At 50.9% G+C, this 24,101-nt stretch overlaps 2 protein-coding genes and 2 long non-coding RNA genes across 8 annotated transcripts in view; 2 read left to right on the top strand and 2 right to left on the bottom strand.

Moving 5' to 3' along the window:
* Positions 1–22,741, top strand: part of AXL (AXL receptor tyrosine kinase) — a 26,693-nt gene extending 3,952 nt beyond the window's left edge. For 2 of the 4 annotated variants that reach the window (XM_025424900.3, XM_049094877.1), the window contains exons 5-20: positions 3,898–3,978; positions 4,127–4,242; positions 8,526–8,736; positions 9,048–9,187; positions 9,839–9,989; positions 10,192–10,218; positions 11,509–11,641; positions 11,939–12,030; positions 14,523–14,618; positions 14,785–14,862; positions 16,270–16,362; positions 16,765–16,886; positions 17,476–17,585; positions 19,978–20,137; positions 20,591–20,727; positions 21,329–22,741. In XM_025424900.3, coding sequence (XP_025280685.3) covers positions 3,898–3,978; positions 4,127–4,242; positions 8,526–8,736; positions 9,048–9,187; positions 9,839–9,989; positions 10,192–10,218; positions 11,509–11,641; positions 11,939–12,030; positions 14,523–14,618; positions 14,785–14,862; positions 16,270–16,362; positions 16,765–16,886; positions 17,476–17,585; positions 19,978–20,137; positions 20,591–20,727; positions 21,329–21,680 — 2,099 coding nt within the window. In that variant the 3' untranslated portion in view covers positions 21,681–22,741. The remainder of the gene's footprint in view (positions 1–3,897; positions 3,979–4,126; positions 4,243–8,525; positions 8,737–9,047; positions 9,188–9,838; positions 9,990–10,191; positions 10,219–11,508; positions 11,642–11,938; positions 12,031–14,522; positions 14,619–14,784; positions 14,863–16,269; positions 16,363–16,764; positions 16,887–17,475; positions 17,586–19,977; positions 20,138–20,590; positions 20,728–21,328) is intronic. The other 2 variants (XM_049094883.1, XM_049094872.1) reach the window with 1 other exon arrangement.
* On the bottom strand, positions 5,913–16,270 carry LOC112645432 (uncharacterized). Of its 2 annotated transcripts, XR_007402657.1 has the most exons (4): positions 15,843–16,270; positions 15,415–15,518; positions 14,472–15,123; positions 5,920–6,107 (listed from the first exon to the last, which is right to left on the bottom strand). It is a non-coding gene; the product is annotated as an uncharacterized LOC112645432 (long non-coding RNA). The 2 variants fall into 2 exon arrangements; XR_007402658.1 differs by having other exon boundaries at positions 5,913–6,107; positions 15,415–16,270.
* LOC118353167 (uncharacterized) lies at positions 22,192–24,101 on the bottom strand. The gene is made up of 2 exons (XR_004811551.2): positions 23,967–24,101; positions 22,192–23,799 (listed from the first exon to the last, which is right to left on the bottom strand). It is a non-coding gene; the product is annotated as an uncharacterized LOC118353167 (long non-coding RNA).
* HNRNPUL1 (heterogeneous nuclear ribonucleoprotein U like 1) overlaps positions 24,016–24,101 on the top strand; it is a 37,021-nt gene continuing 36,935 nt past the window's right edge. Inside the window, exon 1 of the mRNA XM_025424904.3 lies at positions 24,016–24,046. The gene's annotated coding sequence lies outside the window, so the exon portion shown is untranslated. The remainder of the gene's footprint in view (positions 24,047–24,101) is intronic.

Here is a 24,101-nt window from a genome sequence, read left to right as displayed (position 1 = left end):
AGAGGGCCTGCGTGTGTATCAGTGTGTGGTAGAGCTGTAGGGGGAGGCTGTCTGTATGTGTATCTCTGTGTGTGTGTGAGGTCTGGGTGTGGACGCATCCATGTCCCACTGGATCTGCATCTCTGTGTCTCAGTGTCTGTTGGCATCAACCTCCTTGGATGAGGCTGCACTTTAGGGCAGGCCAGCTTCTATGGATTTTTAGTGTGTGCACGCACGTGTGTGTGTGTGTGTGTGTGTGTGTGTCTAAGAATACCAGTGTCAGCCTGGTGTCCGTCCTCCTTTGTGTTTGTGTGTTCACAGGTGTGACTCATTGTGTGAAGGTGGAGTGTGGGTGTGGGGGCGGGGTGGAGAGATGGCAAAGTGAGGGAAGGCAGTGTTTTGTGGCTATTTAGTATATACCTCCTTTAGTCACCTCACAGGTGTGCATCTATGGCTGTGAGTGTGTCTTGGTGGGGGCATCTGTATCCTTGTGGAATCAGGATGTATCAGTGGACAGCTCGGTGTTCCTCGGTGTGTTGCTCCTGACTATGGCTGTCCGTGTGTATTTATGCCTGTGTCCATGGATGTCTCTGTGGTTTCTCGTATGTGTCACAAGGTGAGTGTGTTGGTCTGTGACTCTCACATGGACCCTGTATCTGTGCATGTGTGTGTGTGTGTGTGTCTGTGTGTATGAAGGAGAGAGATTCACAGCAGGCAGCAACAACTCACAACTGCTTCTGTCCTGTTTCCCTGTGTATCAACCCCAGCCCTGATTTCCTCTTGGGCCATAAACTTACCAACCAGCGTGTATGTGTGCGTCTATGCCGCCTCCGTGCACACGGCAGCTGAGTGTCTGCATCAGTGTTTATGCAAGCGTGTGTTTTTGTATAGTCTGCATCTCCGTATATGTGTCTGAAGCAACCTGAGTGTCCAGCTGTGTTTGAAGGACTGGCTGTGTTTGTTTGCGAGCAAGTCAACATCAACCTCATTCATGTCCTGGTGTGTATCCGCGGGGCTGCCTCGACTTCCATGTGCGTGTGTCGCTCGCGGTGTGTGTGTATTTCAGCCTGGGGAGGGCTTATGTGTTTGTCAGTGTCAGCCTGGCACATTGTGTTGCTAGGTGTTTGTAGTCCAGGTACCCATGTTTGTGTGTTTATGTTTGTGGATATATGTTTGTGTGTGTGCCCCGATGTCAGCCCCTGTGTACATGCGTGCAAGTCGCTGAGTGGATACTGGTGTCCCTGCGCGTTTGCCATCAGTCCTTGGTCACTTAGCCAGTGCCCGGTTTTCTGTTTCTGTGCCAGTAACGGCCCCTGTGTGATTCACTGTGTGTGCTGGGTGGGGGCGGGAGGGGGGCTGTGTCAAGGAATTTTGTCCGTTTATGTGTGTCTGTCCCTCGATCTCTGACTCAGGGCGTGCCCTCTCTCCTTCCATCCCTCTGATTCCCTCGGAAAAAGCGCGGGGGAGGGGGGAGGAGGAGCGGACAGGGAGAGGGAGAGGGAGAGGGAGAGGGAGAGGGAGAGGGAGAGGGACAGTGCATCTGGAAAGCACATCTGGAGCAGGCCCGCTCCAGCCGCGGAGGCAGAGCCCGCTGGAGGGGAGAGGGTCCCAGGGCCCCTCATCCCTGCTCTCCCCGTCCTCGAGGTGCGCCGGGCCGAGGAAGGGGGATCCTGGGCCGCGGCCCCCCAGGCCGCCGGAAGTGCCGGAGCGGGAGGGGGCGCCCCGGTGACTCAGGCGGGGGCAGGAATGCTGCGGTTGGAACGGGACCGGGTTCCAGAACTCCCTCCCGCCCCAGGGCTCCTCGGGCGGGCGGGCGGGCGGGCAGCGCCAGCCCCCGCATGGTGACCCTGGCGGGCCCCCACGTGCCAGGTGGCTGGAGCGGCCCCAGGCTCCCCCCCCTCGGGCAGCCGTCCCGGGGCGCTCCTGCCCTCCCCCGCCGGCGGGGGCTGCGCCGGGCACCTGACCTTGGCGGGGAGCTGTGCCCGGGCAGCGGCGCTGGGGAGCGCCCCTGCCCACCCCCTTCCGTCCTCGGCCCACTTTCCCTGGGTCCGCTCCCTCTGCCGACTGAGAAAAGGAAACTCTGTGTCTGCGGGTGGATGGTGGTGGTGAGAACACAGGCGCGCGCGCGCGCGCGCACACACACACACACACACACACGCAGACCGAGCAGGAGGCACACACAGGCACGCAACATCCATAGACACACACAGACCTGCGGTCGCACGTGCAGACTCAGACTTGGTCCTCTTACATCCTGTCACCCACCGTGTGTGTCTCTATTTCTCTGTGTGTGAATCTGTGGATGTTGTATAGCTGTGTATGTCTGTGTTTGTGTGTCTGTGTCATGTTTGTCTCTCAGTGCATGTCTTTGTGCCGGTGTGTGTCTGCCTGTGTTCCCACCAGCACCACACTGTGGAGGGGGGGCAGTCCACCCCCAGACACCCAGAAACAGGTACTCAAGACACATATTGGGACATCTGGGTGGCTCAGTTGGTTAAGCATCTGCCTTGGGCTCAGGTCTTGGCTCAGGTCTCGGCTCAGGTCTGGATCCCAGGACCCTGGGATGGGCTCCCTGCCCAGCAGGGAGCTGGCTTGTGCTCTCTCTCCCTATCTCTCTCTCTCAAATAAATAAATAAATAAATAAATAAGACCTTAACAAAAGAAAAAAGACACATATTAAATCACTTACCCGGAGAATTACACAAGCTCACATTTCTACATACATACATACCCAGAAACACTCATAAGTACACAAAGGCATACGCATAGATTCATTCACTCGTTCAACAGGCACTTATGGAGTACCTACTGTGTGCAAGGCCATTGTAGGCCCTGGGGCAGACAGCAGGGAACAGAAGAGATAGAAACCCCCGCAGTCCTGGAGCTGACAAGTAGCTGAGTGAGCAAGATATACAGGTAATAGGTATAGGTAAAGGTAATAGGTAATAGGTAAAGTATGTGGTGATGAGAAGACCCAAAGAGGAGAAGTAAAACTGAGGAGACGGTAGATGTGGACGTGAGGTCCCAGCTCTCAACAGGGCAGCCAGGGACAGAGCCAAGGAGAAGGGGGGGTCTGGGTACCAAATGTGAAGGAGGGTGGGAGGGAGCCATGTGCACATCTGTGGGAAGACTGATCCAAGCAGAGAGAACAGAAATGCAGAGTTCCTGAGGTAGGAACATGCCTGATGCCTGTTTTCCAGAAACACCCGGAGGCTAGGGAGGGAAGGAGAAGGAGGGGAGCTGCTAGGAGCTGAGCTTTGAGCTTTAAAATGAGCAAACACCTCTAGCTTTACACACATCCATGAGGGTGCTCCTTTGGTGTGTGCCTGTTAGGGATCTGTGCCACTATGTGCATCCGTGAGGCTCTATGTGATCCTGTGTGCGTGTGCACATGAATGTGTGTGTTGGTGTGTGTCTAGGTATGAGTATGTGTGCTTTTGCAAGTGTGTGTATAACTGTGTTGGTGTATGTGCCTGGTGTGTCTATTTGTAACTACCTCTGTGCACACGCATGTGTGTTTTAGCATGTGTGTTTCTAAGTGTTGCCTGTGTGAGTATATAAGTGTGTGTGTGTGTCTATGTGGGGTTTTTTTTTTTCTATGTGGGTTTTTATAAATCTATGTGCTAAGTGTGTATGTATGTATGTGTGTATCTGTATGGGTGCTGGTGTGTATCAGTAGGTATGTGTGTTTATGTGGTGGAGCATTAGGACTGAGGCCATCAGCCTCTCCTTGGGCTGGCGATGGAGGCCTGTGCTCACAATTCATCCCGCCCGCCCCCACAACTCTCCCTTCAAGCAGGTGCCCATGTGGGCCGCCCTGACTCTATCAGGCAGAGCATGGTAGGAGGTGGCCCAGCATGCCTGGGAAATCCTCCCTCCCCTCTCTGACACTGGGCCTCTCTTTCTATGGCTCCCCAGGCTTGAACAAGACATCTTCTTTCTCCTGTGAAGCCCATAATGCCAAGGGGGTCACCACATCCCGCACAGCCACCATCACAGGTGACAGGAAAGGGAGCTGGGGAGCTGGGTGTCAGAGGATGTGGGGTCTGGGCCAAAGGTCGGAGCTGAGGTAAAGGGTAGGGTAGGGGTGGAGGGGAGCTTGGGCAAAGGCCCCCCAGGGTCAGTCCTTCCCCTCATCTCTCCACAGTGCTCCCCCAGCGGCCCCGCAACCTCCACCTGGTTTCCCGCCAGCCCACAGAGCTGGAGGTGGCTTGGACTCCAGGCCTGAGTGGCATCTATCCCCTCACGCACTGCACCCTGCAGGTGAGACCTCACATTTGCTCAGCCCTCCTTCCACCACACAGAAGCCCCCATCTCCTCCCTGGGAAACCCGCCCTCCCAGCCATTCATGTGTTGAGAGGCAGTAGAGCCTCAAGTCCCACCAGATGTCCTGGGTTCAAATCCTGACTCCCCCAGCACTGGCTGCAGGAGCTTAGACCGTGACTTAACATCACTGGACCTCAGTTCTCTCATCTGTAAAATGGGCAGATAGGCTTGCTGTAAGAATTCAATAAGTGAATGTAGACAACAAACTTAAAATAGCATCTGGAATACGGGAAATGCATAATAAGCTATCACCTGTTTTAACTTTTTTTTTGTATTAGTAATATTGACTGGCCAGAGTAGGAGTCCTGAGACAGCAGGGCTCAGAGCCATCTCTTTCACCATCGGGTGCCCACAGCCTTATGCTTCTCCCATCCCAGCCCTGATCACTCGGGGTTGTCACTATCTGGGGGTAAGTCTGTCCCCACACGAGACTGGGAGCTCTGGGAAGGCTGGTCCCGGCTATCTCAGTCACCACTGGGTCCTCACGATTGCCCAGTGCTGACCTCAAGTAGGGCACCTTTTTTTTTTTTTTTTAAGATTTTATTTATTTACTCATGAGAGACACAGAGAAAGAGGCAGAGACACAGGCAGAGGGAGAAGCAAGCTCCTCAGGGGGAGCCCAATGCAGGACTCGATCCCAGGATCCCGTGATCACGACCTGAGCCAAAGGCAGATGCTACAGCCACTGAGCCACCAGGTGCCCCTCTAGTAGGGCATGTTTGCTGGAGGAGTACGTGACCTGAAATGCTCTTGACCCAGCTTTCGGCACCAAATTCATTCCAATTCTATACTAAGAAAAACAAATGCAGATCTCTGAGTACAAGACAAAGTTCTGGCCTGATGTTTTCTGAGATTTGGAAATTGGAGTGAGGCTTGGATAGTGCCTGCCAAGACAGATGACAATAATTAATAATGACCAGCTTTTATGGAGCGTCAGTTCCTTACGCACACCCCCTTGTGTGTTTATGGAGCAGGGTCTATGGTTACACCTGCTTTCCAGATGAAGAAACTAAGGCTCAGAGTAGTTAAACAACCTGGCCAAGATTACAGGTGGGAAGTGGCGGAGGTGGGATTCAAACCCGCATCTCCCCAAACCCATACAATCCCCTTCACCTCCTTATCCTTAGAGTCCATTCAGAGCCAGTGCTCCATCGAGTAAGAGCCGTCTTTCTTTTAATTACATGCCCCAGACATAATCTCATTCACTTGTCATTTTAACCCTAGAAAATAAAAATTAAAATTAAAATTAAAAAAAAAAACCTAGAAAATAATCTGCTAATCTTCCCGTTTTCAAGGGAAGGAACTGAGGCCCAGAGAGGGGAAGTGACCTATCCCATTGGCCAAAAAAAGATAAAACTGATTCAATCACCGAGACTGGGCCCATTTGGGAGACCTCAAATGCCAGGTCAGGCATCAGCCGTACCCCTAACCCACATGCGTCCAGTGGCAAAGGAAAGCAGAAGTGTGTCCTCTTCCTTCTCCAGAGCTCACTTCCTGCTGTGCCTGGCCTGGGTGGGAGGGTTCGAACGGGAGGGTGACAGGGAAAAGAGAAGTGGGAGTGGGCATTGGGAGGCTGACTGTCTGGACTTAAGTCCCTCTCTCCCCTTTGCCCCAGCAGAGGTTCCCCTTCCCATCTGTCACTGCAGGTCAGAGAGCAGGCATGGGGACAGCTCCCCCCCACCCATCCTGTTACCCACCAACTGCCCACTCCCTACCAGGCCTCATGGTGCTATCCTCACCACACAGGACTCTGTGTGGCTTCGGGCAAGCTGCTGAACCTCTCTGGGCCTCTGTTTCCTCATCTGTGAAATGGGAATGAAAAAAGAATTTGACCTCAGAGGGTGGTGGTAAAAAGCCAGTGAGTTCATCTAGGATTGCGCTTGTATCAAGCAGGGTGCTTGACACAGGGTCGGTCCTCAAGAAATGTTAGCTGTTGACAGGGTGTGCAAAGCAGCTTACATGCGGTATGTCATTAAGTCTCACACCCTGCCAGGTAGGGAGGACTCGTGGATGCCCATTTTCCAGAGATAGAAACGGAGACTCAGAGAAGTAAAGACACCCACTCTAGGTCACACAGCAGATGATAACCAAGCCAGGACTTGGATCCAAAGAATTTTGGGTCCACACCCATAAGCAGTAAACTCCTTCTGAACACACAGTGTGGCAGTGTAGGTTGGGTCTCCTGGTTGCTTCCTGAGGGGGGATGGCAGCGTCCTTACCGTGTGGGACTGTGCTTGTATGGCTGTAGAGGGTGTGTGGTTCTGTGTGGCAGGGCTGTACAAATATATTGCCCAGCTGTGGCCCCTGCCATGCCGATCATGCTATTCCCAGGGACCAGATGAGCCTCCCAGCCTGTGCTGCTGTGTAGGGTGTGCAGAGTTTCACATTTGTATTCTGGCAACCTCTCACACACACACAAAATAATCACGGTAAGCACTCAGTGTGCACAGGTTCTTCTAAACGCTTACAAGTTAAACGCTTGCAAGTCAACCCTGCAAATCAGGGAACCATCACTATTATCCCATTTTATAGATGAGGAAACTAAGGCACAGAGAGAGCTAGATGCTGGTAGAGGCTGGATTAGAATATCAGATCCAGCATCCGTGTTTAGCACTGAGCTACACGGCCCCTCTGAACAGGGGAGAAGTATTGTTACTATCACCCATGTTCTTTTTTTTTTTTTTAAGATTTATTTATTTACTTATGATAGAGAGAGAGAGAAAGGCAGAGACACAGGCAGAGGGAGAAGCAGGCTCCATGCCGGGAGCCCGACGCGGGACTCGATCCCGGGACTCCAGGATTGCGCCCTGGGCCAAAGGCAGGCACCAAACCGCCGAGCCACCCAGGGATCCCCTATCACCCATGTTCTTAAATGGACATCCTCACTGTGAGCGGGGCAAAGGTTTTGAAGATAGGTTGGGGTTTCGTTCCCAACGTCGTCAGTGACAAGCTGGTGACTTTGGGCAAGTGATTCCATCTCTCTGAGACTCAATGTGTTCATCTGTCAGTGGAGATGCACACAGTACCCACAGGCAGGGCTGACGTCAGGGTCAAATGAATTCAGATGTGTAAAGGGATTTTCTTTTTATTGAGCTGTAACATACATAATGTACATAATCTTTCATGTACACCTAGATCCTTTATTTTTTTAAGATTTTATTTATTTATTCATGAGAGAGAGAGAGAGGCAGAAACACAGGCAGAGGGAGAAGCAGGCTCCATGCAAAGAGCCCAGTGTGGGACTCGATCTCCGGACCCTGGGATCACACCCGGAGCCAAAGGCAGATGCTCAACCACTGAGCCACCCAGGCGTCCCAATCCTTTTTTTTTTTTTTTAAGATTTTTTTATTTATTCATGAGAGACACACAGAGAGAGGCAGAGATGCAGGCAGAGGGAGAAGCAGGCTCCCCACAGGAAGCCTTGCGTGGACTCAATCCCAGAACTCCAGGATCACGCCCTGAGCCAAAGGCAGACGCTCAACTGCAGAGCCACCCAGGCTTCTCCACCTAGATCCTTAAACATGAATGTTCACGTATTGTCACGAGCCTCCAAATCACCACCCACCAGCTCCCCACAAGTATCCCTCAGCCCCTAGAGATGCCCACTCTTCTGATTTTTTTAAAGATTTTATTTATTTATTCATGAGAGACACACAGAGAGGCAGAGACATAGGCAGAAGGAGAAGCAGGCTCCCTATGGGGAGCCCGATGTGGGACTCGATCCCAAGACCCCAAGATCACGCCCTGAGATGAGAGCAGATGCTCAACCACTGAGCCACCCAGGCGTCCCTACTCTTGCGACTTTTGCCTGTGGTTGAATGTCATCGTCATTCTATTGATGCTGACCGCCTGCCACACGCTGTGCAGCTTGTCCTACTTTCAACCTTTAGGCAGCCTTGGAAGGTGTTTGCTCCTCCAAGCCCCCATGTTCCAGATAAGGAAACTGAGGTTCAGAGAGGGGAAAATCTTGCCAGAGGTGGCTTTTGCAAGTGATGACAGAGCCACACCGTGCAACTGGGTGGTCTTCTCGCTTTGCAAATGCAGGTGCCCATGTTACCCCAGCATGGAGCTCACATATACACACACACACACACACACACACACACACATCCTTGCAAAGTTGTGTAATCACACTGGGGCCACCACCAACGACTTGTGTGACTGACTACCTCTTGAGATTTCGTGACCATCCTGTCCTCATGCCCCTTCCCTGTCCCCAGGCTGTGCTGTCAGATGATGGGGTGGGTGTCCAGCTGGGAGAGCCAGACCCCCCGGAGGAGCCTCTCACCTTGCAAGCGTTTGTCCCCCCTCACCAACTTCGGCTGGGCAGCCTCCATCCTCACACTCCTTACCACATCCGGGTGGCCTGTACCAGTAGCCAGGGGCCCTCACCCTGGACCCACTGGCTTCCTGTGGAGACACCAGAGGGAGGTAAGAAAGGGCTGGTCGGAGGCAGATGTCACTTGCAGCCCTGCTGGACCATGCTCACAGCAGTGCCACCCCCAGCAGCTCTTGTCCCCCATTTACCCCATGTGGCCTCAGTCCTTCCCATCCAGTCCTTGACCCCTCAGCATGGCCCACTGGCATCTCTCCCAGACCTCTTCCCTCTGCTTCCGCTCATGCGAGGCCTGCACAAGTTGCCCACGCGCATGCCCTTTGCACCCTGCCCCTGCTTCCTGGGAACAGGGGAGGGGGTCAGGAAGAGGTGGGGGTGCCAGCTTCCCCTCTTCCCTGTCCTCCAGTGCCCCTGGGTCCCCCCGAGAACGTTAGCGCCTTGCGGAATGGGAGCCAAGCCCTCGTGCGTTGGCAGGAGCCAAGGGCGCCCCTGCAGGGCACCCTGTTAGGGTACCGGCTGGCCTACCGAGGCCAGGACACCCCCGAGGTGGGTGCTGCTGGCTGGGCTGGGGCGGAATGGCTGGGTGGAGGGAGATGGGGAGGACAGGACACGAGTGCAGTTGGGGTAATATGAGACCACACTACACCTAGGAGGGCACATCCTGGGAAGGGGTCCAGGCAAGGGGTAGGGAATGGGAGTGGCTATTTACAAGTCCTTGTGAAAAACATTTCAGTAGACTTACAAATGTACTATCATGATTTTACAGCAGATAATTGTATAACATCTTGAAGAAGGGGTGACTTTTCCTAATTTGCACAAAGGTGGTCTTGGAGCAAGCAGCACCCTGGGTTGGAGAGGTGGGTGGGAGAGAGAGGGTGGGGGGTTAGGAGGGGATAAAGAGAGGAACCTGGGTGGAAAGATGAGGGTTCAGTCCCTCACTTGCTAGCACTTGACGACGGGCTGTGAATGAGGCAATGGCCCAGTCCCGGTGGAGCTGATGTTGGAGTGGGCATGGGGATGGAGAATGGAGGTGGGGGTGACAGTGGGGATGATGGGTCGGAAGAGGTAGGGGTGAAGGGCTAGGGGGTGGGGAGGGGGCTTTGAGAAAGATAGGGACTTAACGGTGAGGGTGAAGTCTTAAGAGTTAGGGGTGGCGGGGTGGGGGCTTTACCTTGATGCTACATCTGGACGTCCTAGGTGCTCATGGACATAGGGCTAAAGAGAGAGGTGACCCTGGAGCTGCAAGGGGATGGGACGGTGCCCAACCTGACAGTGTGTGTGGCAGCCTACACTGCTGCTGGGGATGGACCCTGGAGCCTCCCTGTGCCCCTGGAGCCCTGGCGCCCAGGTAACTCCAAAGTCCTGCTCAGCCCCCTTCAACTGATTCACGAGGACCCTGTCTTGCCCAGATAGCCCTGACTTGCTCCCTGTACCTTTCAATGTTACCCCAATCTGGGCTCTTTTCCTACCCAAAACCTTCCTGAGAGTCTCACCGGTGTCACACCAGTCTTATCCTCTCTGAGTCCTCCCTCTGTCCTTTCTCCTCACAGGGCAAGGACAACCAATCCACCAGCTGGGTAAGGGCTTCACACCCTCTTGCCTCCCTCCTTTGCCTTCATGCCCAGTGAGGACCCCATCACCACAAACATACCCATAGACATTTCTTTCATGTTTCTCAAACTCATCATTCTAATCTTCTACTTCTCGGGTTTGTGTGGTCCTTGATGTTGTCAGGAATGGCCCCCGTACATTGTAGGTACTCAATGAATGGTGGATGGATGGATGGATGGATGGATGGATGGATGGATGGATGGATAGATAGGTGGATGGATGGGTGGGCAGGCAGATGAGCTATCCCCCTCAAATCCATCCCTCTCAAATATTTCTCCAGCAATTCTCAAACACCCTTTGTACCCTCCTAGCACTATTATAGTTCATCTCTTGTAACTCAACCTACTATTCTTAAGGATTCCTTATGTGCCTTCCTGCATTTCTTTGCATACCCTTTCCACACTAATGCCAGCCTTCTGTCCCATTCATCCTATTATTGTCCTTCGTTCCTCACACATGCCTCCCAAACCCAGTGCACACCCACACTTCTCATTCACAGACTGCACACTTTTTACACACTCGCCGTATATCCCACATTGCAAATACTGGAAAATTTTGGATCCACACTATCCCACACTCTTCAATTCTTCCTGCACACAGGGAGTGATGCTCCTTACACATTACTCCCTCAACACTCGCCAATCCTAACCCGTTCCCACTCTGCACACACCCACACCAAACTCCTGGGACACTCAGCACGTACCTACCCATTTCCATCCCTTACATACCCATTCCCACCCTTTGACACCCCATTTCATCTCCTCCCATGCCCACACTCCTCTCACACCAACGTTACATCCTTACCAAAAAGTTGCTCATGAGGTGTATCTAAAATGCCTTAACTACTCCTCACTCACATACCTCTAACTCCTCCAATACCCATCTGACATTCTGTGCACCCTTCTTTTGCACATGTATTTCACTTCTATCCCTCGCTTAATAGAAGCCCCTCCATCATCAGTGCATGTTCCTCAAGACCATTCCTTGGTCGTTTGTCCATGAGCCTCATACTCCTTGTATACTCCTCGCATGCGCTCCACACACCCATCCTACACTCCACACATCCCCTCCCCTGCTCACACAACTTGTGTGTTTTCCACACCCAAGTCCATCTCCCTGGATAAGTAGATGCACCTACCTACTACATGCCTCATTAGATATTTCCACATCTGTCTCCCTCCAACATCATATCTTTGGGTCCTGGGGAGCAGGATCCAGGGCTTCATCCATGACCTGTGTGCCATACCCCCTGACAGTGAGTGAGCCCCCAGCCCCTGCCTTCTCATGGCCCTGGTGGTATGTATTGCTGGGAGCAGTCGTGGCTGCCGGTTGTGTCCTCATCTTGGCCCTGTTCCTTGTCCACCGGCGGAAGAAGGAGACCCGCTATGGGTGAGTTGGAACTACGTGAGTAGGGAGGCTAACTTGGACTGGGATGGAGAGGCTGGAGTCAGGGAGACCATGAGGAGGCTGGTGCGAGATGAGAGATTACCAAGAGTCAGAATGAGGTCAAGGGTCTGGGTAATAAATGGAAGGCAGAAGGTAGAAGTCCAAGTCATACTCAGCAAATGCTGGAGGAGAGGGCGGGCAGGGCTTGGGGTTAAGGGTGGTGTTCGCTTTCACTGTTGTCCGAGAAAGGGGGTTCCACCTGGTCCTGCCCTGCCCTCACCTCCTGCCTATTCCCCCCAGAGAGGTGTTTGAACCAACAGTGGAGAGGGGTGAGCTGGTGGTTAGGTACCGTGTTCGCAAGTCCTACAGTCGCCGGACCACTGAAGCCACCTGTAAGTGAACCTCATACCTCCCTGCCCTGGTGTGGGGATGACAAGTGTAGAGATTGGGGTCTGCCGGGCTTCTTTCGATGCATGAACCCAGAGTTTCCAAAGACCCCGGAATACTAGGATGTGAGAACCATAGACTAAGAACAACAGAATTGTGAAACCACACAGATCCTTAAAATAACAGGGTCCTAGACAATAAGTTATAGAAAGACCAAACTTTAGGGCCACAGGATCCTAGAACAGTATAATGATGATGACGATAATGATGATGATGATGGCAATGAAGAGGACAAGGATGGTTAGATAATTGTAAAGCCAATAATGACAGCCAGCCCTAGCACTTCCTATGTGACAGGTGCTGTTCTAAGTGTCCCACACGTCATTTAATTGAATTCTCACGACAACCCAATGAAGTAGGTAAGTCACTCTCCACTTTCACAGATGGGGAAGCTGGGTACAGAGTGGTTAGTAACTTCCTCAAGGCCACACAGCTTTTAAGTTAGACAGCTGGGCTTTGAACCCTGGTCATTTTGCTCTGAAGTTCATCCTCTTAACTACCTCTTGGAATTCTAGAATGTTAGAGAGTGGAATGGATTTTGGCCAAAACAATCATAGGCTCAATATCATAGACCCTTAAGATCTGGAAAACCATATGCTCTAAGAGCTCTAGACTCTCTGTAGACTGTGGAATTTTGAAGGGTCCCAGCTAAGGAAGGACCTCAGAGTGCACCTTGTCTAATCTCTTCATCTTTCCAGCTGGGAGAAACTTAAATCCAGAAAGGAAAGAGACAGAGTGATGTCTCTTCCCAGGACACAGTGAGAAGGCTGCCGGGGCCCCAGGGAGATATTGGAAGGGGCTGGGAAAGACATTTATTTAGGAGAAGCAAGAATAAGAAGCAAGGAGGTCATGGCGCTCTAGTGGGGTGACATGCAGCAGCAGTTCTCAGAGTGTGATCCAGGTCCCTGAGGGTCCCTGAGACCTTTGCAGGGGGTCCATGAGGTCAAAACTATTTTCATAATAATTCCAAGATGTTATATGCCCTTTAACACTCTCGTTCTCTCACATGTGTTCCGTGGAGTTTTTTTTAGAAGTTCTCTGATGTGTGATGGTTGACACTCTATTGGTTGACAAATGTGTGTTGGTTTATTCTTGTGTTTGAAAAATCTATCCATTTTAATTTTGAATACAGTAAGTATTGATCCATATAATCCCAGTGAATGAAAGCTCTATGTAGTCCTCAGTAATTTTTTATTTATTTATTTATTTATTTATTTATTTATTTATTTATTTATTTATGAGACACAGAGAGAAAGAGAGAGAGAGAGAGGCAGAGACACAGGCAGAGGAAGAAGCAGGCTCCATGCAGGGAGCCCGACGCGGGACTCGATCCTGGGTCTCCAGGATCACGTCCAGGGCGGAAGGCGGTGATAAACCGCTGAGCCACCCGGGCTGCCCAGTCCTCAGTAATTTTAAGAATGAGAACAGGTCCTGAGGCCAATAAGTTTGAGAACTGTTGCCATATAGCAATGAAAATAAATTGCAATTACACACAACTAACTACATGACAGCTGTCTCATAGACACTGTGTTGAATGAAAGAAGCCAGACATGAAAGAAAACATAGTACGTGATTCCATGTTTATGATTATATTCCCAAACAGAAATGGCCAATCTATGAGAAGAGAAGTCAGGAAGGTGGCCACTCTTAAGAGGGCAGGTCATGGTCTGTTCTTGACTTGGGTGCTAGTTATATTATTGTGTTTGCTTTGTAGAAATCCACTGAGCTGGGGTGCCTGGGTGGCTTTGTCACTTGAGCATCCAGCTCTTGGTTTCAGCTCAGACCATGATCTCATGGTTCATGAGATGGAGCCCCATGTGGGCCTCCCCACTCAGCTGGGAGTCTGCTTAAAGATTCTCTCCCTCTGCCCCTCCCTGCTTCACTCGTGTGCATTCTCTCTAGAAAGAATAAACTTTTCACCTGGGTGGCCCAGTTGGTTAAGCAGCCAACTCTTCTTTTCAGCTGAGATCATGATCTCAGGGTCGTGAGATTGAGCCCTGTGTCAGGCTCTGTGCTCAGCAGGGAGTCTTCTTGGGGTTCTCTCTCCCTCTCTCTCTGCCCCTCCCCCTGACTCATGCATGTGCAAGTGCTCTCTCTCTTTCTCAAAAAGAAATCACCGAGCTGCTTGATGAGGATTTGTGCAGATTATATTTCAATAAAAAGTCAAGAAATATTTTTGGCAGGACACTGACCAATCAGGGTGCCCACTGGTGCAAGATTATGTGCCAGGCTCTAACCCTTTAGCTGGTCTGGGAGAAGATTCAGGGGGTCTAGAGGAAGAGCGAAGGTGGGATGTGTGCTCAGGGCAGTAGCTGTTTTTGAATGAATGTAGAAATATTTCAATATTTTAACAATGGATACATCCCTCATGATATCCAAATGTTACCTGAGTGTCAGCCCTGCTGCATGGCTCTGTCCACCCCCATCTCCCATGCAGTGAACAGCCTGGGCATCAGTGAAGAGCTGAAGGAGAAGCTTCGGGATGTGATGGTGGACCGGCATAAGGTGGCGCTGGGGAAGACCCTGGGAGAAGGTGAGTCCTCCCCCTGCCCCCTCACCCAGAGTACACACACACACACACACACACACACATCCCCCTGAACCATGAAGTCCTTCACTTCCCCACTCCTACCCAGTCACAGGAAATGCAGTCCCCACAAGCCCCCCTGAGGTCAATATCTCCCTCTGGTCCCCCACAGGAGAATTTGGAGCAGTGATGGAGGGCCAGCTCAACCAGGATGACTCTATCCTCAAGGTGGCTGTGAAGACAATGAAGAGTGAGTCTGTACTTGCGTGTCCATGTGGATGGGACCCTTACCCCATAACTGTAGGCCTTTTCCCTATGCCCCCAACGAGGCAGAAGAGCAGAAAAGTGAGTAGCAAATTAGCCCTGTCACAGAATCCCAGGGTTTCTGGGCAGGAAATGGAGTCCACACTAGGTACTTCAAAAGAAGGAATTTAATATGGGGACCTTTACTACAAAGGCATAGGAATGACATGGAGCAGCGAGGCCACCTGGAGATTAGCAGCAGCAAGGCCTGAAGGGCAGAGGGAGGAAGTGGTGTCACCAGAGCCTACGGCCGGGCACACATGGTGGGATTTGGGATCACAGATTTAGGGGCTGCCTTGTGGAAGCTTGAAACACACAGCTTTCACCAAGGCAGTGCTGAAAGCAGTAAGGGACAGGGTGAAATACCCTGACTTCTCCCCCTCCACCCTCCCACCTGCCAGTCTCCCATCAGTACTTCCCATTGGCAAACTCCAACAGGAAAATAGTATGGAAGGGAGCCTGGGAAATCTAGTTTTTGGGGATCAGCCCCCTGAGTTACCTAACAGAACAGGGAAGGTCTGGAATGAGGCACACCTGGCTTCATTAGCCAGCTGTGTGATCTCAGGCAAGTGACTCTGCCTCTCTGAGCTGCCTGCCGTTCATCTGGAAAAAAAGGATCATAATGTCCTTGTTTCCTAGGGTGAGCCAAAGCACTTAATGCTGGGAACCGTATGTAGTTATGTGCAATGAATGTGGAGTGTGGCTGTATTATTTACATGGTCAGGGACGGTGGGAGCCAGTCCAGGGTCACACAGCACAGGAAGTCTGGGACCAAGCCCCTTCCATACAGGGAAGAGGCACTGAGGGTCAGGCTGCCGCTGGTGGTGAGGGAGGAAGGATCCTTTCTGCATCACTGGGGCAAAAAGCCTGGGTTGTGGGGTTATCAGTCTCTCCCCATTCATTCATTATTGAGCACTTCTTACGTACCAGGTTATGCTCTTCACCTCGGTTTGAATCCCAGCCGTGTGACCTTGGGCAACTCGCTTTGCCACTATGAGCCAGTGTCCTGAGTTATAAAAAGGGAGAAATCGTATGGATCCCCAGGGAAGCAACCTAGCATGGTGTGTGCACAGGGACCTCAGAGCCGGACCACCAGGCTTCTGATTCTGCCTAATTCACTTGTAAGCTGTGTGTGCCCTTAGGCAGATTTCCTGACCGTTCTGTGCTTTGGCTTCCCCATCATTAAAACAGGGAGAACCTCAGAGGGTTAAATGAGTTAATATATAGAAAGTGCTAGAGTGTGGCACCAGGTACTTAGTAATCATGTTTGATGAAGAGGATGATGATGAAAGAGAGGAGGGGAGAAAGGGTCCTCCCTCCCCTCCTCCTTATCCACCTTTCTCTCTCCCCCAAGTTGCTATCTGCACAAGGTCGGAGCTGGAGGATTTCCTGAGTGAAGCTGTCTGCATGAAGGAATTTGACCACCCCAACGTGATGAGGCTCATTGGTGAGGGAGGGGCAGATTTAGGGGGCTCTACAGGCCCCATTGAGGCCACTCCAGAAGGAAGACCCCTCCCTCTGGCACTGGGAAGATCAAACCTCTAGGCTCTCTGCTTCCCCCTCCTTCAGAATCAGCAAGCTCCCCTCCTCCTTCTTTCTCTCAGCTTGGAATGTGACCTCTGACCTTTCCCAGAAATAGCTGAGGTCCCCAGGAGGGCTCTGGAAACTTCCCTGGGAACAGTGCTACAATCGGCTTCTCTGAAGCTTGGTCCTTGCCACCCCACCCGTCCCACCCCCAACAATTTGGAAGATTTGAGGGGGAGGGAGAGACAGAGTGGAGGGAGGGGATGTCTTCCCCTCTCTGTCCAACTGGAATGACAGGGGCTGCCTGGCGGTGGGGGGGGCTCAGGCGTCTGTTTCCAGGGTTCCGAACGAGAGGGCTTCCCGGCACCGGTGGTCATCTTACCTTTCATGAAGCATGGAGACCTGCACAGTTTCCTTCTCTATTCCCGGCTTGGGGACCAGCCAGTGGTGAGGGACGTTTCCTTGTCTGGTCTACAGGTGTTAATTGAGCACCTGTTAGGTACCCAGCACTGATCAGACCATGGTGACCAAGAACTTGCCCTCATAGAGCTGTCTGCCGTGAGGGGTCCAGGCAACAAATAAGTTAACAAATAAGCAAGATAATTTTAGGTGCCAGGAAGGAAATAGAGTCAGATGAGCCACAGAGAGTCCAGGCAGTTAGTTTGGGTGGACAGAAAAGGTCTTACTGAGGAGGCAATCTTGAAGGAAGAGGCAACCAGCAGGAGGTGGGGAGACCTGGAGGGAAGGGGTGCTGGCAGAGGGCACAGCATAGGCAAAGGCTTAGAGGTGGGAACAAGCATAATCTGTCTGAAAACCAGAAAGGAGGCCCCTTGCTGGAGTGAAGGTCACATGTCCCAGGCAATAACATTAGATCAACTTGGTGGGGAGGGCAGGAGGAGATTGTACAGGGCCTTATTGGAAAGATGTTAGATTTAATTCTTGGAGCCATGGGACACCACTGCAGGGAAGAAGGGAGGGAGGAGTGCTGGATCTCAGGGTCTTGGCCGACCTCGACTCCCTCCTGCTCTGCCCCCAGTTCCTGCCCACTCAGATGCTGGTGAAGTTCATGGCAGACATCGCCAGTGGCATGGAGTATCTGAGTACCAAGAGATTCATACACCGAGACCTGGCCGCCAGGAACTGCATGTGAGTGTTGAGGCTTGCAAAGATACCCCCTCACTCTCTCCTTCAGGGAGCTGCCTCTCTCTTCCATTCCAGGATGGAAGATGGGTCTAGACATACATACCCTTCAGGCAGGCCAGAACTCAGGACTGCGATAGAGAGGTCAGCAAAGGGATTGGAGGAGCCTTCCTGGAGGAGGTGTGCCTGGAACTGAGATCCTGGAGAGGGGTACTTGGATGTGGAGGAGAGGCAAGAGGGAAGGTTCAGTGGGTGGCATGAGATGAGCAAAGGGGCAGAGATGACCAATGATGGTGGTGGCACTGAAGCCTCATCTCTGTCTCCCTCCCTGCTGAGTGTCTTGCCTGGGGCTGCCCTGAGGGAGGCGCCACATTGAAGAAGGGGACCAGACACCACCACCACCCCTGCCCTGCCAACAGACATGCCAGAAAATAGGGCAGAACTAAACTAAGGTGAGGGTGGTGTGTGTATATACATACCTACATATATACGGTCCTACCCGTCCAATCCATATTCAGATTCTTCAGTTTTCCTCCAAAATGTCTTTGAGGGCTGTTTTATTTTTGCACCAAATCAGGATCTATTCAAGATTCTTTTCCACGGAGTTTGGTTGTTACGGCCCTTTGGGCCTTTTTAATCTGAAATAGCCTCCCCTACCACCACTTTTTTTTTTTTTTTTTTTAAGATTTTATTGATTCATTCAGGGGAAAGGAGTACACATGTGTGCCAGGGGAGGGACAGAGGGGGAGGGAAAGGGATAAGCAGACTCTGTGCTGAGCGGGGAGCCCTATGTGGAACTCAACACAGGGCTCATTCTCATGATCCTGAGGTCATGACCCAAGCTGAAACCAAGAGTCAGATGCTTAACCAACTGAGCGACCCAGGCACCCCCTATGTTTTATATTTTTACAGCATATACTTTGGAAGAGACCAGGCCATCTCTCTTGTGGGATGTGACATATATGTATGTGTTTCCTTGTGGTGGCATTTGCCTTATTCCTCGTTTCCTGTATTTCCTGTTAAGTAGAAAATGTATGTAAAGGGTTCAATAGACTCAGTGAAATGGAAATTCCTTTCCTTCTGCAACTTGGGCTGATCCTCATCAAGCCCCCCCATGGAACAATGACATTGAAAATCAGAGTAGACAACCCATTGCGGGGGTTTTTTGTTTTTATTCATTTGTTTGTTTATTTTTTAGACAACCCATTGTTATGCACCTGTGCTTTTTTTTTTTAAGATTTTATTTATTTATTCATGAGAGATGCACAGAGAGAGGCAGAGACATAGGCAGAAGGAGAAGCAGGCTCCATGCAGGAAGCCCGATATGGGACTCGACCCTGGGACTCCAGCATCATGCCCTGAGCCAAAGGCAGACACTCAACTGCTGAGCCACCCAGGCATCCCACACCTGTTGCTTTTAAGTTAAAATATTAAGAGGCTCCTGGTCAGTTCAGTTGGTGGAGTGTGCGACTCTTGGTCTCCAGGTTGTTACTTTGGGCCCCATACTGGGCATAGAGGTGACTTAAAAAAAATCTGAAGGGGTACCTGGCTGGCTCAGTAAGTAGAGCATGCAACTCTTAATCTCAGGTTGTGAGTTTGAGCTGCATGTTGGGCATGGAGCCTACTTAAAAAATAAAAATAAAATAAAATATTTTCTTAAAAGGAAGTTCTTGGGGCACCTGGGTGGTTCAGTTGGTTAAGCATCCAATTTTTTTAAATATTTTATTTATTTATTCATGAGAGACACACAGAGAGAGAGAGGTAGAGACATAGGCAGAGGGAGAAGCAGGCTCGCTGTGGGAAGCCCGATGTGGGACTCGATCCCAGGATCACGCCCTGAGCCAAAAGCAAATGCTCAACCACTGAGCCACCCAGGTGCCCCTAGCCCACGTCTTTGTTAGCTTGCTTTTTTTTTTTTTTTAAGATTTTTTATTTATTTACTCATGAGAGACACAAAGAGAGAGGCAGAGACACAGGCAGAGGAAGGAGAAGCAGGCTCCATCCAAGGAGCCTGATGCAGGACTTGATCCCAGGAATCTGGGATCATGCCCTGAGCCAAAGGCAAACGCTCAACTGCTGAGCCACCCAGGTGTCCCTAGCCCACAACTTTGTACATATTGGTTAGTTCCTTTTTCTTTGCTCTGTGGTATTCCTTTATACAGATGATGTCCCACAACATTCTGTCTCTTAATCTGGGTGGCGGTTACATGGGTGTGTTTATGAAACTTCATATGGAGGGAACAAGAAACAATACATTTCCCTTCCATCTGGGGTTGACAGATCCTCACCCCCAAGGACAGCCAGAGTGGGAAATGAAAGCGGAGTCTGAGAGTTGAGGGCAGGCTTCCTGGTAGAGGAGGCAATGCGGTCACCCTGTTCCTCTCCCCAATCTGGGCAGGCTGAATGAGAACATGTCCGTGTGTGTGGCGGATTTTGGGCTTTCCAAGAAGATCTACAATGGGGACTACTACCGCCAGGGACGCATCGCCAAGATGCCAGTCAAGTGGATTGCCATTGAGAGCCTGGCTGACCGTGTCTACACCAGCAAGAGTGATGTGGTAGGTGCACCCTTGAGAGGAGCGAGGGTCAGTGGCCTGTTCATCACTCACTGCAGTGGGGAAGCACAGGGGCCTGACCACATGGGCTAGGCATGTCTGCGGGTGTGGTGGGAGTCTGTGAACGGTGGTGTGGACATGCTGGGGATATATACAGGTTCATGCGTGCATGGTGGCAAGTTCATACAGGGGACATGTGGCCAATTTAGGTTGGGAGAGGCAGAGGTAAGTATACATGTGTGTACAGCCAGGGTGTGGAGGGTGACACATGAGACCATGTGTCTATGAAGTGTGTAAATGTGTGCATGGAAGTTACCTCTGTGAGTGTGCAATGTACCAAGATAGCTATGTACACATGTGTACATATATGTGGGTGTACCCATGAACCTATGTGTTGGGGGGTGTCTCTGTGCAGGAGAGACCAGCTAATTCTCTCCCTTCTGCCCCCCCCCACAGTGGTCCTTTGGGGTGACGATGTGGGAGATTGCTACACGGGGCCAAACCCCATATCCAGGAGTGGAAAACAGCGAGATTTACGACTACCTGTGCCAGGGAAATCGACTAAAGCAGCCTGTGGGCTGTCTGGATGGACTGTGAGGATCCTTAGGACCCCCTCACCCACCCCCGTCCCATCCTAGATTTCACTCCAAAACCCAGAGCACCCCACATGGCCCCAACCCTCTAAAACTTGCACAGAATCCCTCAGGCTGTTCAGGAACCCACACTGAGACCCCCCCACCCCCAAAATTCTAATTCACCCCAGACTCCTGAGCACCTGTATTTCTCCAGTGCTCTTCAACACCCAGGACCCTCTGCCAGCCCTCCAGTTTGCCATATTGGGCTTCTCCAAACTCACAGGTCTCCTCTGAGATATCCTCAGGATCCTTTAGGACAGTGCTTACCAAACTTTGCTGTCTTACAACACGCAGAGGAGAGCAGAACATTTATCCAGCATTTTGAGGGCAAAGTCTGCTCTAGCAAACCCTCCCTAGAACACTACCTAATACCCAGGGAGGTTCCCCAAGACCCTTTCCAGCTCCCGCATGTCCCATGACACCCCTTGGAAACTCTTGAGAATTCCCAAACCCCAAACTGCTAAGGTTCCTTCCAGTTCCATAAAATGCCCCCAAACTCCCAGAATGCTCCCCTTCTGAGCTCCTGCTCAGTCTCCCACCCCTCATTTTGCTGCCCTAGGTATGCCCTGATGTCCCGGTGCTGGGAGCTAAACCCCCGGGACCGGCCGAGTTTCTCAGAGCTTCGGGAAGATCTGGAGAACACACTGAAAGCCCTGCCCCCTGCCCAGGAGCCCGAGGAAATCCTCTATGTCAACATGGATGAGGGTGGGAGTCATTCTGAACCACTTGGAGCTGCTGGAGGAGCTGACCCCCCAACTCAGCCTGACCCCAAGGATTCCTGCAGTTGCCTCACCGCGGCTGAGGTCCATCCTGCTGGACGCTATGTCCTCTGCCCTTCTACAGCCCCTGGCCCCGCCCTGCCTACTGACAGGAGCTCCCCAGCTCCTCCAGGGCAGGAGGATGGAGCCTGAGACATCGCTCCACCTGGGACTCCTTCTCAGGACCCAAGCTAGGCACTGCCACTGGGGGAGCCTCCCCCCCAACTATTTCACCACTCCAGGCCTCATCCTCGACTATAGCCTTCTCTTCCTACCCTATTCCACTTCCATCCCAGATGGATCTTCTCTTTTCTTCATGCCTTAGTGTCCCCATGTGTAAAAGGAAGCGGTTGGGCTGCAATCCCTAGGGGTCCTCCCAGGTCTCATATTCCAAGATTCTAGATTCTAAGGTTCAAAGAGTCTAGATGTAAAGGTTCTAAGTTTCAAAGATGTTATTAGTCTTTGGCTCTAAGGACTTAAAATCCCAAAGTCTCTAATTCTAAAGTGCAGGACTTAAAATCCCAAAGTCTCTAATTCTAAAGTGCAGGACTTAAAATCCCAAAGTCTCTAATTCTAAAGTGCTAAGGTTCCAGACATGGAAGTTGTGAGGCCTATATTCTAAGGTTCTAAGAGTCCATGGCTCTAGATTTTTCTGATTCCAGGATTCTTTTTTTTTTTTTTTTTTTGATTCCAGGATTCTTGATAAAGCCCACAAGATTTTAAGTTCTGAAGCTCTAAGATTCTAGTTCTAAGACCCAAGGCTCTATGATTCTAGATTTTGTTTTTCTAGGGTTCAGAGTCCTCAGAGTATAAGATTCTAGATTCTGCAATTCTAGACATGGAGATTCTAAGGCCTAATGTTTTAAAATTTGATGTTCTAAGCCTCTTAGACTGTAAATCCTCTGGCTGTAAGACTCTATATCGTAAGGCTTCTAGATTTTTGTCTTCTCAAGTTCTAAGATTCTAATAATGGTTAATTATAAGTTCTAAGGCTTTATGATCCTTGAAACTCTTATTATGAGATTCTGGATGCTAAAGATTTAAGATTCTAAAATCTGCCATTCAAAAGTTCTAAGAGTCTAAAGATGGAGGCCCAGAGGTCTAATGTTCTAAGATGTGGTGTTCTAAGACTTAGTCTAAGAACCTAGATCCTGTGTCTAAGATTCTAGACCATATGCTTCAAGATTCTAGATTATTAAACTCTAAGATTCTAATGTTGTTCTGTTCTATGTTCCAAGACACTCTAGACTCTATCGGTCCAAGATTCTGGATCCTTAGCATCTAAGGTATAAGACTACAGTTAGTTGTGACTAGCTAGATACCAAAGTTCTAATCATTTCCAGTGTTGGATATATTTAGTTTCTATGTGGCATTCCACCTGCCTAGGATTTTAGTTAAGGGTCCAAGAATCTACAGTTCTAAGTCTTAAGATCCTAGGCATTGTAGTTCTAAGATTCAAATACTGTCAGATTCTAAAGGTCTATAGGTCTAGAATTCCAAGGGATGATTCCAAGGTTCTAATTTTATAGATTCTTCTGTTTGACTCTCCCCTTCTGAGCCACCTCTGCTTCCTCCTCCCCTTAAGCCTGTGCAATAATGCATTAGGGATGCCTCCTTTCCCCAGGGGGCAATTTCCCTCCTTTTGGGCCATGCTGCCCCCGCCCTGAGCCAGTCCCTCAAGCCCCCTGTACAGAGGTGTGGACTCTGGCACTTCCAGAGGGGCTCAGATCACATAAAACTTTATAACCACACTTCTGTCTCCTCTTGTTTCCACTCAGCTGCCATGTAGCCCCCTCTCCCTGGCAACTTCCCATCAGTAAAAAGAAAGGTTTGGCGGGGTCTTGGAGTTCTTCCTTTACAGAGAGGGCAGAAATGAGCATCCATATAAACAAAAAGACATGCAAACAGCAGCCTCTCCGAAATCCCTAGTGAGGAACAGGCACTCAGAGACTCAGTGTCAGACACACTCTCCTCCGCACCCCAAAGTAGCAAACCCATTAGGATATACTCAGGCATACCTGGCCACGAATAAGAGAGATGCTGAAATTCAGACACTTGTAGTAACAGATGCAAAAGATTACACAGACACAAACATATTTACAAACATATGAAAGGCAGATATACTCACCAGGGATAGGAAGAAACCCGAGTAACACAGATTACAAAGAGTACACACAGAGCACAACAGGTACTCACAGACTTAAGTGTTCAAATTCACAAGAAAACACAGGCACAGGACACCTCCGATCATCACGGGCCCACAAAGGGATTCCTGCCAAGGCAAACCCACTGTGCTTTGCATGCATCCTGGGCCCGCGATCCCGGGTGCACCCGGCAGCACATGGAGAAACCCTTGCCAGCGCCCGGACGCCCCCCGGTGGCGGCTCCTGAGAACCGGGGATAGTTCAATCCGGGCCACAAACTTTTTTTAGAACAAACCCTTGTGGGAAGCTGGGAGGAGAGAGGAAGTCGGACGTTGGCGAGGGGCGGGGTGTCTGGACTGGAACCTCCGGGCCCACGTGAGTGTCTGCCCCGATTCTGAGTGGGTGCTGTGTGTCGGGGTTGCCGTGTCAG

Source organism: Canis lupus, chromosome 1, assembly GCF_003254725.2.
Source record: "Canis lupus dingo isolate Sandy chromosome 1, ASM325472v2, whole genome shotgun sequence".
Classification (NCBI taxonomy): domain Eukaryota; kingdom Metazoa; phylum Chordata; class Mammalia; order Carnivora; family Canidae; genus Canis; species Canis lupus.
Note: the sequence above shows the minus strand (reverse complement) of the source record. Positions and strands in the feature narration are given on the sequence as shown.